The sequence below is a fragment of the Nesoenas mayeri genome (genome assembly GCF_963082525.1).
Source record: "Nesoenas mayeri genome assembly, chromosome: 3".
Taxonomy (NCBI): Eukaryota; Metazoa; Chordata; class Aves; order Columbiformes; family Columbidae; genus Nesoenas; species Nesoenas mayeri.
In genome coordinates, this window is record NC_137544.1 from 101,159,273 (window position 1) to 101,176,858 (window position 17,586).

Consider the following 17,586-nt stretch of genomic DNA (forward strand, 5'->3'; position numbering starts at 1 on the left):
GATCCGTGGCATTCTCTGTGTATTTACACTATCTGCACAAGCATAACAACTCTGTGACCCAGTACCTTTGTGGTTAAAGGTTATTCTGAGAAGCTACTTGGTTGTATCATCAATAACGATGAAACAACCTGACAGAAAAGTTCAGAAAATTCCATTGTAGTGATCTTTTCTTCTTAAAACCAGAAACCCCATGCAATCAGATTTGACCTGGATATATGCTCTGAAGAATGGCAGGGTCATAGAAAACAAGAGAGCAACTTACCTAAAACTGTTATTGCATCAGTAATAGCAACAAGAATCCATCTCGAGTGGAAATACATTGAAAACATGACCCACCTTTAGGATTTTCTTTCAGTAAAGAATGGGCATGTTAGCTATATATCTGTTTTGCAGATACCTGTTTGTTAATATGAATTCGACCACCAAATTATCTATTGCCCATAGTGATCTTTTTATTTTAACTATGTATGGTGTGTTCCTGTGTCTCTATATGAGACGGGGTACTGGTTTAACCTGAGTATTTCTGCATATGAGTGCTGAATTGAAAAGTTTAACACTATCTACATGTTACACTGTAGCTTAAAATGGGAAGGAAAAATAAAAACTGTCTTTTTTACTGTCTTATTTTGAATAAAGCATCTAAGGTCTTAGACCACCTTGGGGCAAATTGCTTTAAACCAGTCTTTTAGTGGTGCTAAACGGGTGAGATAAATGTAGACTGAATTATTTACTGTAGCACCCAAGGATTTTTAATTATTTAAAACATGGAAAACAACCTTTTTTGAATGTGTGAAAAACATCAGGAGGAAAGAAATTAATGAAAACTATCTGCATATTAACGGAACAGGGCAGCTTAAAGTAGTGTTAGCATTCTATTATAGCAACTAGATTGAAAGCAGGCTGCAATATGGATAAAAAAGGTATTTCAGTCAGTGTCATGGTTATTGAGAAGTCACCATTCAGTGCTTCAGTAGTTTGGAGGAACAAAAAAGAGATAATCTGTCAGTGTAATTATATGTCCAGCTCATTGCACAAATATAGCTTTAATTAGCCATCAAAAAGCAGGAGGTGTTGCCCTGTTTTAGAAGGATGTGCTTAGCACTAAGGATGTCCTCTCTGAATGCAATTCCTTGGCTGAGGAATTGATTTAAGCATTTTTCCTCTCGGACTTGGACCTTTTCGGGCAAGTGGTCATTTATGCAGAATCTGAGTCACACAGGGAAAATAAAAAGTAACTAAACTCTTTTTATGGCTTTTTAATGGATGAAAAATTAAATAACTGCCATCTGTTCAGCCACTTCCAGGGGCTTGAGACCAAGGCTGGCTGTAGGCAACTTGGAGCCAGAGCCCTCAGCAGCACCAAATGATGCTCAGGCAAATACAATCACGATATAGCTTGGTTAGTCCTTTTTGGTGTTCCAGCCCACGTCAGCTTTGCTTATTTGAATTTCAGTATGTGGTACAAGAAACAGGACAAATTTGCAGCTGTAAACAAGCACTTACTGTTTTCTGTATGTGGTTTATTAACTTGTTAAGTACTTCACATAGGACATAGTTTCTTTTACAGCTAGTGATTGAGGAATTTAACCAATTTCAGAGAATCGAAGTGTAGAGACAAAATATCAAAGCAGTAAATCTGGCACTGGTGATGAATAGGAAAAAAAATCTTTAGGGTATAATTTTTATGACTTCTTTTTTATAATAGCTAATCAACCCAACTTGGTGTTTATGAAAACATTTAGTCCTATAATTAGGAAAATTCTATTAGGTCATTTACTTCCCCTCACTTGTGCTTTGTACAATCGCTCATTTGGCAAGCTGCCCCTTTGTGATTCACTTTAATAAAAAACTTACACTTCAGATTGCTTTTCAAGCTTTTGCTAATTAACCTCTTGTGTCAGTGCAAGAATTATTCCACATTTACCTAATGGGAAATGGAGATACATGTAGAGCTTTGGACTTCCTTGCTCCCTAAAGCTGTGCTTAGACCTCTATCCCATACATATTTCCACATGCTGTGGAAGGTCAGCAATAAGCTTGCTTGCTGCTGGTGATTTTACAGCTATAAAATTGGGAAGCTGTTGCTGGAGCGAGGAGCTGGGTATCACCTCCTTTCCCAGCAACGGGACAGGACATTTCTGTAAAGTCAATAATTGAATTGTGATTAGATAATGAGTTGCTCTGAAACTGAGAAAGAACCGTCTTTTAAGACAGCAGAAATAAGTCAGGAAAGTGCTCTGCTCGAAACTTCGTGTTATGTTGCATGTAAGTTGAGGAGGAAACGAGTATAGATCTTCTTCATCCATAGTGAGTGTGTGCAGAGACTTGGTATAGAATGATTCATAGTGTATAATTATTTTTCTAATGCCTTTTAAACTGTTTGGGACTTTCTATGCTCTCTTTGCTCACAAGATTAGACAGTTGCCGTTGAAAGAGAAACTCTATGAATTCAAGTCCTTATTGTAAGAAAAATTATTAAGAAAATAAGATTTATGGATTTTGCTTTATTTTCTGATACTTTTCTGTCAATTTAACAAAAATTAAAATATTTTCTGAAAATGATGAAAATTGGATTTGCATATAAAAATTCTTGCACTCTTAAAATTTAGAATGAACTAAGAGTCATAATCCAAAGTTATGTGTTATACAGAAGGCTAAACAATTATTGCTGATTAGTTCATGTATTATGTTGCAACTCCTTTGCACCTTTGAATTTACAGCAGATTTTATGGGTCATTAGTATATACAGTTTGAGTATTTTTTACAATGACTATTTTAAATATAGAGGGAATGTGGGAGTTTTGGGTTCTACTTTAAGAATCAATTTTTTTCTCTTTGATGTTTTTCTTAAAAAGCTTAAGCTTTCAAAGAAGGACCTATGATGTTTTCTATTATTAAATTTTTAGCAAAGCATCTATTTCCTAGTGGTCCCCAACCATAGATGATACCTATTCCAAAAGTTAAGGAAAAGTATTTATACTTTAAAAATTGAGTTTAGTCTTAAACAACAGTTTTCACTTCACATATGCTATTTTTTTTGCATTTTTATGTAAAAACATTTAATGTAAATTACTGCTATGACTGTTTCAAATACTGAATATGTATTATGTATTTTGGTAGCCCATAGTTGATTACCTCTGTAGCAGCACAAAGAAAAGCTGAGATAAAACCTACATGTTTATCAGAATCCTGAGGGGAGAAAAAATAATAGTCTGATATGAAAAGCTTTTCTACATAACGATATAAAGCTTCAGTAGGGAAACTTGATAGAACGGGGGGGAGGGTGGTTTTTGTTTTCTTACTTCAAAAAAAAGAGCATAGAAATAAACTGTTTCCAAGAGATTTCCATCCATGTGTGGTAGCTTAATCTCAGGTAGGACAGAGAAAACAGGTCAGCATTTCAGCACGGTTCCTTAGAGAAGGATGGATTAATTTTGTGTGTAACTTTTATTTCTGTAACATCTTTTCTGTGCTCCTCTCCCCATAGCTACGCTGCGCTGATCGCTGACTGGCCCGTGGTGGTCCTGGGCATGTGTACGGTGTTAATAGTGGTGTGTGCGCTGGTCGGGATATTAGTTCCAGACCTTCCAGATTTCTCTGATCCATTGCTGGTAGGTAAATATTAACCAATTGTACTGACAAATGAGTGGTTTTGGTTTGCTGGCTTTTTTTGCAGCGGTACCAGTAAGCAGCAGATACAAGTACAGCAATTGATACGTTCCTCTGAAGTTGAGATCTGCCCGGAGGAGAAAACTGACTCTTAACATAGCTGAAGAGCTTCCCTGTACTGTGAATCTGTTTGGGAATCAATTTTCAGAGAGATTGAGTTGGCAGTAAGCTTGCAGAAGCAATTTGTGGCTAATGAATCCATGAAAGAAGTAAGGTGTTAAAAAGCCTTTTAATTCCTCTAATTTAAAAAAATGCATTAAATCTTGACATGAGAGCAGCTAACAATGATACAAAAACACAGTTGCCATCAGAGAATGCTGGCCCCTTATTTAAATTCCTCCTGCATTTTGCTGTTGGAAGCTCATATGTCTTTCAACAGAACTCGTGTGCATTGAATAATGTAAATTCATCCCAGTTTTAGACGTACAGCACAGTACAACACAGCCCATACGTTCTAAATCAGGTTTCAAAGAGTGAGGGTCAGGATCTGTTAAAGGAAGGGGGATTCTAAGTGCCTTCTGGGGATGAGATGATATCCATATTGAGAGACTGAAAGTAATTTTTAGCAGATTCTGTTGAATACTGCACTCATTTCTTAGTTTTCATGAGCTATCTACCCATGAGTCGCTTTCAGGACTTTTATTGAAAGTATTGTGTTTAATTATTATCCTCAAATAAAAATATACTGTTCCTGTAAATTATTGTTATTTATATTATAGTAGCTTATATCTCTATGTATCCATATGTAATGTGTATTTCTTGAAAACAGCCAAGTTATTGAAATTGTTTCAAAGTCACTTTCAGAATTATTTAAAGATTTGCCTTTTTCTTGGAGAAATAGAGAAGATACACTTGAGTGTTTTTATTCGTAGTTCATCAGTAAAGAGTGATACTTGAGGTACAGAAGAGGACATTGTGGAACACCCTTTCTCTGAAAACTGAGTGTTGAATGTTTGGTAGACTAAATCATCATCACTTCTGAGGGAGAGAAGTCGTACGTGCAAGAATTCTTAATCCCTTGTCACTCGGTATAGTTGGTCATTATTTTGTCTGACCTGTCATAAAGCATTTTACCCTTAGAAGTAGACGCCTGGAGTAACTGTGCTTCATAATGAAAACTATCCGTCACTTTGGTCATGTTTCCACTTTCCCGTTTGAGCTAAAGAATGAAAAGTATTAATGGAATTTTGTGGTGCTCTTTACTTAGGGTTTTGAACCAAGAGGGACGGCCATAGGACAGAGATTGGTCACGTGGAACAACATGGTGAAAAACACAGGGTACAAAGCAACACTTGCAAATTATCCTTTCAAATATGCAGATGAGCAAGCTAAGAGGTAAGAATTTGTATTGAAATGCGTTTTATTTTCTTGGGGTTTTTTTTGTATGTACATAGAGATTGCTTCAATATCCTCTGAAGTTAATATATATATATATATATACGCTGCCACTTATTTCAATAAATATTGAATCTGATCATCTACAATTCTCAAGGTCTGTCACATGGAACTAGGTATTTCCCATCATGATCTCTTTAAAAAAAAGTGTGATTTTATTTTACTCTTTGAATTATGGGTATTTTCAGTACTGCGCTCCATGTAATTTCCCTTGAAGTCTCTAATTTATACAGAAAATTCAAGGAATGTTTCAGTTTTTGTATAGCAAGGTCACATTGGTAAAATATGTTTTCTTATATGTCAGTTACTAAGATGTGTGACTTGTTTGGATACTCCTTTTATTCACAGTCTCTTTGCTAAGGTAAAACTGTTTGTTCTGTTTTAGTCATCAGGAAGATAGATGGTCAGATGATCACTACGAAAGAGAGAAGAGGCAAGCAGACTGGAACTTCCACAAGGATACCTTTTTCTGCGACATTCCAAGTAAGTGGAGAAATGATGTAAGGAAGGCTGAAAACTTCTGCCAGTTGAATGATTTCTAATCTCTTTTGTATATTCTATTCTTTATTATGAAAATATTTTTTGCTTAGTATATTCATGATAAGCACCTTCTTTCGGTGTAGAAAAATTTCGAAGAATTTGGGCTGAAATGTGGTGTCCTATTGGTTCTTCTTAGCAAACAACTGTATTTACTTAAAGCTCTTCCTTTAATCAGTTCCATTTCCTGTAAAATTTTTAATAGTTATTGGTAATGCTGATTTTTGTAAAAACAGTGTTTTGTGTATGACTATAGAGGTAGCACTCAGTTTACACTAGGGAAAAAGTTGTTTTATCTGTAACTTAACTCTAAAAAGCCTACATCAAAATAACTTCTCCTGTATATGTCCTAAAAGACACCCACAGGTCATACATATCCGGTCCAGAATTTAGGGCTTTGTTTAGGGTAAAAACAAAACAAAACAAAAACAAACACAAACAAACACAAACCCCCAACTTAAATTACCAAAGGCTTATGAAGCTGTTTAAGTTAAGCCAGGGGACAGAAAAGACAAAGAAGTCTTTATTGACTTTTTACAAGGCCTACTGCAGAACTTTGATAAGTCCCATTCTGGCAGAGAGCAACTGGTTTACCAGATTTAGATCTTGCCTTTATTCACGTAATGACCTGGGCTCATTTGCAACTACTTCAGTCTGTGGAGACTGATAACAGAGCACAAAAACATAATTGTGAAATTATTTGTTTATATTACTTGATATGAGAGAACAATGACCAGTAAAAACCAGGGTGAAATACAAATTTATGTTTTGGTTTGTTTTTTTTTTCCCCGTACGATATGGTCTTACATCGAAGTGAGAAGACACGAGAAAAGTTGTCATTTCTGCTCCTGTGAGCAGAACCAAATGAGACTGAGCAGATCTCGTGTAGGAAATGTTCTCAATACTGAGCATTACCTGCAGCTCGAAGCAGAGTTAACTCCTCTTCCCCTGCCCACTGTTTCTGTGTCATCTCACCCTCATTCTTTCCACTCCTGTTTCTGCATATTCTCAGTTGTGGCAGTCATGAAGGAATTGTGCTTCTATGGGAAGGTTTGCCAGTCCGTTGTCTAAAGAAAACAGTTGATTTCTTGTTGACCCATATTTGTCCTTCCTAGTGTCTTTGCCTGCTTTAAGATCAGTAGATTTCAGTTTTCTTGAGAAAAAGATCATAAAAAGACCCCTCAGTCTTTTCATTACAATCTTGTGAAAGGCAAAATTCATAGCAGTGAGAAAAAAAAATCAGCCCTTCGGTTTTTGGAGTATTTTAATTAAGGTAGTAACATTTCTTAACCCAAAGTACCATATTGCGTTATGCAGTACTCTGTATTTGTGCTTCTATATGTATATGTTTCTCTTGTTAGTTACGCATAAAGATCTCAGTGCCACTAAGTAAATATTTCCTTTCCTAAAAGCTGTCTTCTAATAAATGTGATGTAATTTGTAATTTAAGCTGTATGTATCTAAACTGTAGAATTCTTTAAAATGGCCTCAAGGATATTGCAACAATTTCCACTGCAGTCATTTGCTTCTAAGGCAAAAACATTCTTGTAGAAACAGCTTTATAATTATTATTTATATTCCCAAATGAGTTACTAAATCAGCCTTTGATTACTATTATCTGTGCACTGCCATTATGCTGTGCCAAGAATTTCATAGTTTGCTGATTAGATCTTTTGATTTTTATTTGTTTGTCATATTTCAGAAGATCATTTGCTTGAATAGAAGTCTGCAGAGCTTCTATGTGTTATATAATGTTGAAGATGCCATATTTACTATAAGCACTTTAAGGAAACTGGAACTTTTATGTGGACTGAGTCTTAGAGATAAATAGCTCATCTTAAAAAGGAGGTGGATTCCCATGAACTGACAAATATTTAATCTGTGTCATTTTGATTGGTGGGATTTTGCCTCAGTCTTTGATACCAGACACACCCAAATAATCCATAAACTCCACTCCTGTAATTTCAGGTGATCGCTATTCACGAGTGGTGTTTACATCAACAGAAGGGGAGAATTTATGGAATTTGAATGCAATTAAGTCAATGTGCAATGTAGATAACTTGAGGGTAAGTAAGGATGACATTTAATTTGTTTAACTTGCAGATACATGAAACGTGTTTGAAACTTTGTTTTGCAGCCCATTGCCAGGCAGTAGCGTATGAGAGGATTTCACATTGTTCACCCCCTTTTCAGATGGTCAGTCAGCATGCAGGCCAAGTTAAAAAACAGCTTTCAATTTGTAAAATCAGATTATGTAGGAGAATTTGGGTTTGCTACTAATCCCATCCAGAATGGGATGGAGCAGGGTTGCTTCAGAAACTTGCTTAACATTTGCTGTATGTTTCTTCTTAGGATATTATTCCATGGATTTTTGTTTTTGTTTTCCAGCAAATAATTCATTTTTTCTTGCTTTTTCACCTTCAGGTGAACTGACTGCATCCTCATAGCACATGCAGTTTTCTCTTACAGCCAGTGGGTCACTCAGATTTTTATTTCTAATACACATATATATATTTTTTCAGGTCAAAAGAAAATAGGTTGGAGATGGACATGAAAGGAACATCGATACAGTACCCAGAAATATAGCCCAATTAATTAGATATGAATAGTGATACTCTCAGAGTAGTATAATTTTCTCTTTAAAACTGAGAGAACGAAAGAGAACACTTTGGCCTTGTCTGTTTGGCCCTGTTGCAATTTTTCTCAGCTGTCTTTCTACATAGTCAAAATAACCATTGTAGTAGCCAGCTGCAGAGTTTACCAGAACTTATTTTACATGCATGAGGAGATAAGTTAGTGCTCTGATTGATGTCCAGTTTCAGCTGATGGGAGTTAACCAGCAAAGGCTAAAATAAGCGTTCAGGTGGTGCATTTGTAAAATATAAGCTTGTCACTTGCTGGAAATTACTAAAATTTTTCCTTTGAACTGCTGAGTAACCCATTGCTGGGTACTGGTGACTTTGTATGGAAGTAAAGCAGCATGTTTCCCTCTATTAATAATGATCCTTTTATTTCCAGGGTGTTTTTTTTCTCCTCCAAAACAAAAATAATCATAAACAACTTCATATTATACCACATCTATTTCATGAGGAATATTTTCGTTATTAGATTTTTTTAATGGTGGTCTTTTAAACAAATGTATTTAGCAAATTCCCACACTGTTATGCACAACAGCTGGCATTCTGTCCTGCTTGGCCCCTGGTGGGGTGTTTTTTGTCCTCACACACTCATGAAACGTTCTTCATTTCCCCATCAGAGATTATTGCCCCGACAGGATGGCTCATGTGATTTGCCCTTTATCTCTTTCAATCAGAATGAGCCAGATGAGCGAAGCGCAGTATTTAAACCAACCCGGCTCAGTTTTGAATGAAGTGAGCTAGGGAGGAATCACATCACCAGTTCAATCAGGAGGGAAACCTTTTGCAAGGGTAAAAATTAAGAGTAAGGGAGGAGATGCTAATCTGTGTGTTTAACTGTAGAGGTTTAGTCACACGGGCAGCTGATGCAGGTAAATCCCAGGTAGTGTAGATCATTGCAAAACAATGCAATCTGGATAGAAAAAGAAAAATACTTCTTTATAACAGCATAAAAACCAGTTCATTGCCTTTGAAGAATAATCTTGGTAATGCTTGCATTAGTCCTGAAGAATATTTTTTTTTCTCCCTATATGCACGAGTTGATAATAATGTCTAATTTCAAATACTCTTTACTTTTTGAGGGATAGATGAAAGTACTTCAAAAAAAAGAACCATGCATCTTGTATCCATAAAAACAGCTCTTCTTTTTAAAATAAGGACACTTCAGAAAATTAAATGTTGGCTATTTCAGCTACACCCACAGTTGTTTAGATATTGATCAAGAATATGGTTGCAGATGATGTTTCTATGTATCCTTTTTGCAATTTAAGTATTTAGTTAATACAGTAATCGAACATCTCAGCTGAGCAGAATGACAGTGCATCATGATAGCAGCGTTGATTTTTAGCTAGTTAGTAGGCAAACCAAATTGATACTGATAGGTTTTGTGATTATTGCTGGTCTGTGTAAATTTATTATAAAATTTAGGTAGTCAGGGCTCAGAAAAGGGCTGAAGCTGAGAAATGCACGGCTCCAGTGACCGCCTGGTCTCACAGACCCTCTTCTGTCTGTAGTTATTTTTGTTGTTGAATTCGTGCTTGTTTAGAGCCACAGCCCTGTTGAAATAAGTGGCAAAGCTTTCTGTGTTTAAAGACAGGAAAACGTCACTATTTTCTGGGAATGCAAACCTTAGAATTTATGTATTTTTCTGATGATAAACAGGATTTCAGCACCAACTATTTGCTTTAATATGAGCTAGCAATATATCCCCTATGTGTTAATTATATTCCCATCTGCTTGTAACTACTTTAACTATATATTTTACTGACACTTAGGGGCTCCGTCCTACAGCTGCTTAGCATATGGTAGTTCTACAATCTTCATGGAAACATTATGTACAAAATAGCTATGGGAGGTGTTCACATTTTTTGCTTCTTGGATGAGAGCAGCCCTTTATTTTACCTGTTAATTGTAGAATGTTTTCCCTATAAACCATAAGCAGTTATTTTATAAACTTCAAAGACTGTAAACGATCTCCTCAGACTGCTTCCCCAAAACTGTGTATTTGTAATTCTTTGTCCCTGTGTAGCTTCATTTGGGCAAATCTGCCCTCAGACACGGCATGTGTGGAGGTTGCACTGCTTAGTCTCCTTACTTGTTCCAAAATAAATGAAAATACTGCCAGGGGCAGACCAAATCTGGCAACAGCAAAATGGCCTTTATAATTCCTTTGGATCACCAGCAAGGCCCAATGCTACAATATATTAATTTTTTGCATAGTATTTTAATGACCTATCCGGAGCTAAATTTTGTATTTTAATTTCTAATTTCCAGCTGCCAGCTCATGTTACTTTATCTTTGGCAACAGTTGCTTTACTGGTGAATGTTTGTGGCCTGCAGCAAGTGTTGAAGAACAGCATATAAACCTTATTGGCCCATCTTGAACTTGAACACATAGAAAAGACAATACAATCCCTTCCTCCCAATTTGCCTATTATATCCTCATAGGATTAACCTGGAGATGTGCCATGAAAAATAGTATTCCAGTGCTTCCTTTTATTGAGTAGGTTGTTCAGTTTTTCCTGAGTTTGCATGTGTGAGTGTTTTTATCTGGAAACAATCAAATGTGAATTATCCTGGTTTTTTGGAATGCCAGTTTGTTATTGTTCAGAAACTGGTTGACAAAATTAAGTCTGCATTAAAGCTTTTATAACTGCCATGAGAATCCCCTAGTGCAGGTTTTTTTTGGCTGCATTACAAAGGATTGCTAATATTAAGCCCGTGCAATTTTGCTTAAAAAAAAAGGCAAAGTGGTATATTTCAGATCACCTAAATTTAAAACATACACAGATAATGGTTTCAGGGCCAAGTCCTGTAAACTCTTAAGCACACAGCTTTATTAATGCGACTGTATTAATAGTGTTCATTTTATGTAACTTGATTAAGACTGAAATTTTACATATATCTAATTGTTTGAAGGATTAATTCTAATTTGCCACATATAACAAGCCAGAAGTTCTGGCTTTTACGACTTGTGTTTCCCGTGCCCTATCAAGATTGAGTTTTCCCAACTTGAGAAAATTTCCCTGATCTAACCTTGAAACTCAAGAGTTTCAGTTCTATTTTATAGATACTTCTGCCTAAAAGCATCTTATGGTGATTTAGCAAAGTCGTGCTCTCACTGGCTTCAGTGGAATCTGGAATGAAGTGAAAGAAGAGTGTTCACATAAGGGATTAACACTCATTTAACTAAGGACACTCCTTACCCAAAATGTTCAAACTTTGGGGTGCTCCGTGGCACAGGGAGTTATCTTGTGCCTCCGAAATCCGGCAGGACTCGGGGACCAACAGTGCCTGGGAGGCAGGCTGGCCGGCCTGGGGAAATGTCTGTCAGCTGGGCAAGAGCTAAACAAGTGATGAAGCCAGGGTTGTAGAAGAGAGGTCAGATGATGGAGGGTGTCGTAGAGCTGTCACATCCTTTCTTTCTGGACAGTGAATCCCCGTGTCTCCTAGGAACCTCAATATGTGATTCCAAGCAGAATGAAACTTCACTGATGTACAGACAGTTGTTTATTTGCAGGACTATAGTGTGAGGTAACAGAAGAGCTTTAATAGACCTCAGTCAGGAAAAAAATCTTAGTGCGTCTTCAAACACTAGAATTAGAATGCTGCTGCCAGTTTTATGCTGCTGTGACAAGTCATTACACTGAGTTACTGCTGATGTAGTCTGCTGCAGGTAAGAGGATGCTGATCAAAAACAATGTGTGTGGAAATAAGAATTTAAAATGTTAACACAAAAGCACCATAAGCTGAATTTTCATCACTTTGGATTTTTTTTTTTGGTGGGTGAATATTTCTAGTAATTCAAACTATTACTTTAAACTGTATTTTTTGCGCTGCCTGTCTTTATACAGATCAGATCCCACTCCCAGTTCGGTGATCTCTGCCAGAGAGCCACTGCTGCTTCGTGCTGTCCCAGCTGGACGCTGGGCAACTATGTGGCTATTCTAAACAACAGGTCATCATGTCAAAAAATCGTCGAACGGGATGTCTCTCACACCCTAAAGCTGCTTCGCACATGTGCCAAATACTACTACAACGGAACCCTGGGGCCGGACTGCTGGGACATGAATGCCAAAAGGAAAGACCAACTCAAGTGTACAAACGTGCCTCGCAAATGTACCAAGTACAACGCTGTTTACCAGATCCTTCACTATCTAGTGGACAAGGATTTTCTAAGCCCAAAGACAGCTGACTATGTCTTACCAGCTTTAAAATACAGCATGCTCTTCTCCCCGACCGAGAAAGGAGAAAGCATGATGAGTATTTACCTGGATAACTTTGAAAACTGGAATGCTTCTGATGGTGTAACCACCGTCACAGGGATTGAGTTTGGAATAAAACATAGATTGTTTCAGGATTACCTGTTGATGGATACTGTGTATCCTGCCATAGCCATCGTGATTGTTTTATTAGTTATGTGTGTGTACACGAAGTCCATGTTTATCACGCTGATGACTATGTTTGCAATAATTAGTTCCTTGATTATTTCTTATTTTCTGTATCGAGTAGTATTTAATTTCGAGTTCTTCCCATTCATGAATCTCACTGCATTGATTATTCTTGTTGGGATTGGAGCAGATGATGCTTTTGTCTTATGTGACGTTTGGAACTACACAAAATTTGACAAACCTCATGCAGGAACTTCCGAGACAGTGAGCATCACGTTGCAACACGCTGCTCTTTCCATGTTTGTCACGAGTTTTACTACCGCCGCTGCCTTCTATGCTAATTATGTCAGCAATATCACAGCAATCAGGTGTTTCGGTGTTTATGCCGGCACTGCCATTTTGGTGAATTATGTTTTAATGGTTACATGGCTACCTGCTGTAGTTGTATTACATGAACGATATCTTCTCAATATTTTCAGTTGCTTTAAGAAACCTCAGCAGAGGGTGTACAACAACAAAAACTGCTGGACAGTGTTGTGCCAAATGTTCCACAAGACTATTTTTGCAGTCTCTGAAGCATCCAGGATATTTTTTGAAAAAGTTTTGCCATGCATTGTTATCAAATTTCGCTATATTTGGCTTTTCTGGTTCCTTGCCTTAACAATTGGTGGAGCATACATCGTCTGTGTAAATCCAAAGATGAAATTGCCGTCACTGGAGCTCTCTGAGTTTCAGGTATTTAGGTCTTCTCACCCATTTGAACGATATGATGCAGAATACAAAAAGCTTTTTATGTTTGAACGTGTCCACCATGGAGAGGAGCTCCACATGCCGATTACAGTAATCTGGGGTGTCACACCTGAGGATAATGGTAACCCTTTAAACCCTAAAAGTAAAGGAAAGCTGCAGCTAGACAGAAGTTTTAATATTGCTAGCCCAGCTTCACAGGTTTGGATTTTACGTTTCTGTCAGAAGTTAAGAAATCAAACGTTTTACTATCAGACCGAAGAACAAGACTTCACAAGCTGCTTTATTGAAACATTTAAGCAGTGGATGGAAAATCAAGACTGTGATGAGCCATCTCTTTACCCCTGCTGCAGCCACTGGAGCTTTCCCTACAAACAAGAAGTTTTTGAACTATGTATCAAGAGGGCTATAATGGAGCTAGAAAGAAGCACAGGGTACCATTTAGATAGTAAAACCCCAGGGCCTCGCTTTGACCTCAATGACACCATCAGGGCAGTGGTGTTGGAGTTCCAAAGCACCTACCTCTTCACACTGGCTTATGAGAAGATGCATCAGTTCTACAAAGAGGTCGACTCATGGATTTCAAGTGAGCTTAGTTCTGCTCCTGAAGGTCTTAGCAATGGTTGGTTCGTGAGTAACCTGGAATTTTACGATCTTCAGGATAGTCTTTCTGATGGTACTCTGATTGCCATGGGTCTTTCAGTTGCTGTTGCATTTAGTGTAATGCTTCTTACGACTTGGAATATAATTATAAGCCTTTATGCAATAGTTTCAATAGCTGGAACTATTTTCGTCACTGTAGGTTCTCTGGTTCTTCTTGGATGGGAGCTAAATGTGTTAGAATCTGTCACTATTTCAGTGGCTGTTGGCTTATCTGTAGACTTTGCTGTTCATTATGGAGTGGCCTATCGCTTAGCCCCCGACCCTGACCGAGAGGGAAAAGTCATTTTTTCTTTAAGCCGTATGGGTTCTGCTATTGCAATGGCTGCATTGACTACATTTGTAGCTGGAGCAATGATGATGCCCTCTACAGTGCTGGCCTACACGCAGCTTGGCACTTTTATGATGCTTATAATGTGCATTAGTTGGGCTTTTGCAACGTTCTTCTTCCAGTGCATGTGCCGATGCCTTGGACCCCAAGGCACTTGTGGCCAGATCCCACTACCAAAAAAATTGCGGTGTAGTGCCTTCTCTCAGACCTTTTCAGAAGCCCAAGGAGGCAGAGCTCAAAGTAAATCCCATCCCGTTGGCAAATATCAGCTGGACTCCAGAAGTCAAAAACCAGAAATGGAGCATGAGCACTATGAGCTTGAGCCTCTGGCGTCCCAGACCGGTGTCTGTAACCCTGCTGAGAAGGTGACGTACGAAGAAACTCATCTCTGCTCAGAGCTCTTCAGTAGCAGGCCCCAAAATGTGTGTATGCCTATGCATTCAGCCTATAGTAGCGAAGTGAGTAAAAGCATTAAAAATGTTGCTAGTTCAGCTATGCTACAGCCAGCTCTTGACCAGCACACCATATGCCCAATTTTCTCCCAGAACAGGCAGTGTAGCTGTCCCGATGCCTATAAGCAAGTGGCAGTGCAGTGGAGTCCGCACTCCTGTCAGCAGGTAAGCGATACCTTCTGTTACCAGTGTTCTCCTTCACCGGGAACTCTGCAGATCCAAAGCTCTGTAGCTCCTATAAATGCTTTACAGCAAACCGCTGAAGGTTACGTGCACCCGGTCCAGCACGTCCTCCACTGCAGTTGCCTTCAAGGAAGGCTCAAAAGAACGATGACGCAGAACTCTCTGCCGAAAAATTTTTTCCTCCAATCAGTGCAACAGTTTCAGGCACATCAAAGAATAAACAGGACAGATCCACACGCTCATCAAAACCCAGAGGAAAACCTAAGAACTGTTCCAAAGGTGATGAGCTCCTCGCAGTTTCTTTGCCGAAACGCGGGACCTCTGATAGTGCGTTGCTCCGAATGTGAGAACAGTCTATCAAATAACCCAAAGGGATTCTGTCAGCAGATGGACAAGTGTGATGACAAGGGTGGTACAGAAGCGAATGGGGTTGAAAGCAAGAAAGTCTCGCTGTCAAAGCAGAAAAAGAAAGCTGAGAGCAAGATGGGTCAGCATTCCTTGCAGAATGAGCGGGTTTTGAAGGCTGACCAAAATGATAAAAAACATCTGCTGAGCAGGTCAGTGAGAGAGGGTCGCTATGAGGGTTGCCGTGAAAATTCACACTGCTGTAGCAAGGCTATCGCAGTGAAGTGCAATTCTGTTGACTGTCAAATGCCAAACATCGAAGCCAATGTGCCTCCTATGTTAATGCGCCCAGAACTTTCCAATCAAAGTTTGTTAATAAAAACACTATAATAAATCTTTAATTTGACAATCCTGTGTCTTTCTTTTAAAAGTAAGCTTAAAACACTATAAAGGAAAGTCCTGAATAAATATGAGTTATAATTTGCATTTTGGAATGAAAAATGTATTTTATAGAACAGTAACATTTATACATTTTATAAAGCCATTACGTGTAGTAAAACCTGATGCTGTCCAGAACGGGGTTTTTTTGCTAAAACTCATAAGATGGATTATATTTAATTTAGTTTTTGTCCCAGGGCATTAAAGTTTGAATTCCCCTTATAAGCCACATCAATAAATAAAGCGCTACAAAGAAACTCTCCCTTTTCTTAAGCCAGGGCTTGTGAGGTTGATAAAGTTTGAGGTAGACTGAGATTGCCACGTTTTCGGGTGCATAATTTAACTTTATCCTACTGCTGCCTTGGCAGACTTGTGCTCACCTTGAAGCAGCGGCAGGACTGTAACGGTGTTCATTGGGGATTGTCTCAAAGACCAGCTCTGCAGGGCAGCCTGTTTGGGGAGGTTTTTTGACTATTATTCCCAACAAAATCTAAAGAAAAGCTCTTGGAGGTCAGCAGCACTTGCAGTGCCATTGTGGCACATCTGTGTACATAGTACAGTAAAATGTTTACACCAGGAGTGTCAAACTCATTTTCACCAGGGGCCACATCAGCCTCACAGTTGCCTTTAAAGGGCCAAATGTAATTTTGAGACTGTATAAATGTAGGAGTTGTTATATTTATACAGTCTTTAAATTACATTCGGCCTTTTAAAGGCAACCGCGAGGCTGATGTGGCCCCCCCCCATGTAATGGAGTTGGACACCCCTGATTTAAACTGCCCTTTCTGGCAGTTATTGTGTAGAGTTACTGGTAAATACGAAAGAATACAGGTGGAAACAGTAGTAAGTGCATATTATTTGCTTCCTAGAGATGACAAGAAAAGTATACTTATTTGTGTGGCATAGGTACGTATATAAAATCAGGATCTATAAAATTGGGCATGAAGTGCCTTGCAATACTGAACTTCTTCCCACAAAGTATGGAAATTGGAATTAAGTCTGTGGAGAAAGGCAGAGTTAATGCACATCTTCTAGACTTACTGTCAATACTATCAGATTAAGTCCATTCAAAAGGCTTAAACACATAAATTAGAATATTATGCTCCGAGTTTTCTTACCCAGAGGATGTCCAAGATGTAGTTACAAATACTGAACTAAGCCATGAAACCAAGACACTGGATTTCAGACAGAGTATTTGTGTAACCATAGAGTTTTGGTCAAATGGCAGCTATGGCTTGGTCATGGGAATACTCACTGGTCTCATCATTCAGGAAGAGTGGATTTGAGAGCTGGAACTGCATGTTGTAATTGCTGTGCACCTAAATGACAAATCTCTCTCCATATAATCGTTTGGTTATGCTGGTTATGTTGATTTACTATGCACAGATAACAAAAAACAGATTTCATGGATTGATGCAATTTCATGTACGTGGTGCGTTCTGAATCACTGAGGAAAAGTCTGGCTTTGCCTGTGCTCATGTTCATGTCGAAGGGACATAGGAGATCAGTATCGTCTGACAAAGCACTTTGGTTTGTCTGGGAGTAGTGATGTTAGTGCTTGTATATCCCAGTCTCTGGAACAAAATAAGAGGTTGAACTCTACAGAAGAAGGTTTTATGTTGTTTCAGAAGAGTAGCGTTCTCTCAGATATAAAATAAAACTCACTTTCAGTTCTTTTAAAACACTCAACTCAATTTAGAGGCAGATTTTTTCTGAATGTCTGTAATGGGAATAATTCAAGGATTTTCTGTGCACCATAGAGGCCATTAATTATAAAGAGCTAAGACTTGCAGTGCTAGTGA

The 17,586-nt window shown here is 38.2% G+C and overlaps 1 protein-coding gene across 10 annotated transcripts in view; it reads left to right on the plus strand.

Annotated features, from left to right (window-relative positions):
• The window catches only part of DISP1 (dispatched RND transporter family member 1), a gene marked incomplete at its 3' end in the record, with an annotated part of 90,164 nt that extends 74,428 nt beyond the window's left edge, over nucleotides 1–15,736 (plus strand). For 9 of the 10 annotated variants that reach the window (XM_080341351.1, XM_080341347.1, XM_080341352.1 and 6 more), the window contains 5 exons: nucleotides 3,488–3,611; nucleotides 4,877–5,004; nucleotides 5,450–5,547; nucleotides 7,570–7,667; nucleotides 12,092–15,736. In XM_080341351.1, coding sequence (XP_080197477.1) covers nucleotides 3,488–3,611; nucleotides 4,877–5,004; nucleotides 5,450–5,547; nucleotides 7,570–7,667; nucleotides 12,092–15,736 — 4,093 coding nt within the window. Of the gene's footprint in view, nucleotides 1–3,487; nucleotides 3,616–4,876; nucleotides 5,005–5,449; nucleotides 5,548–7,569; nucleotides 7,668–12,091 lie in introns of those variants that run through there. The other variant, XM_080341346.1, reaches the window with a different exon arrangement.
• Between the last annotated feature and the right edge of the window lie 1,850 nt (nucleotides 15,737–17,586).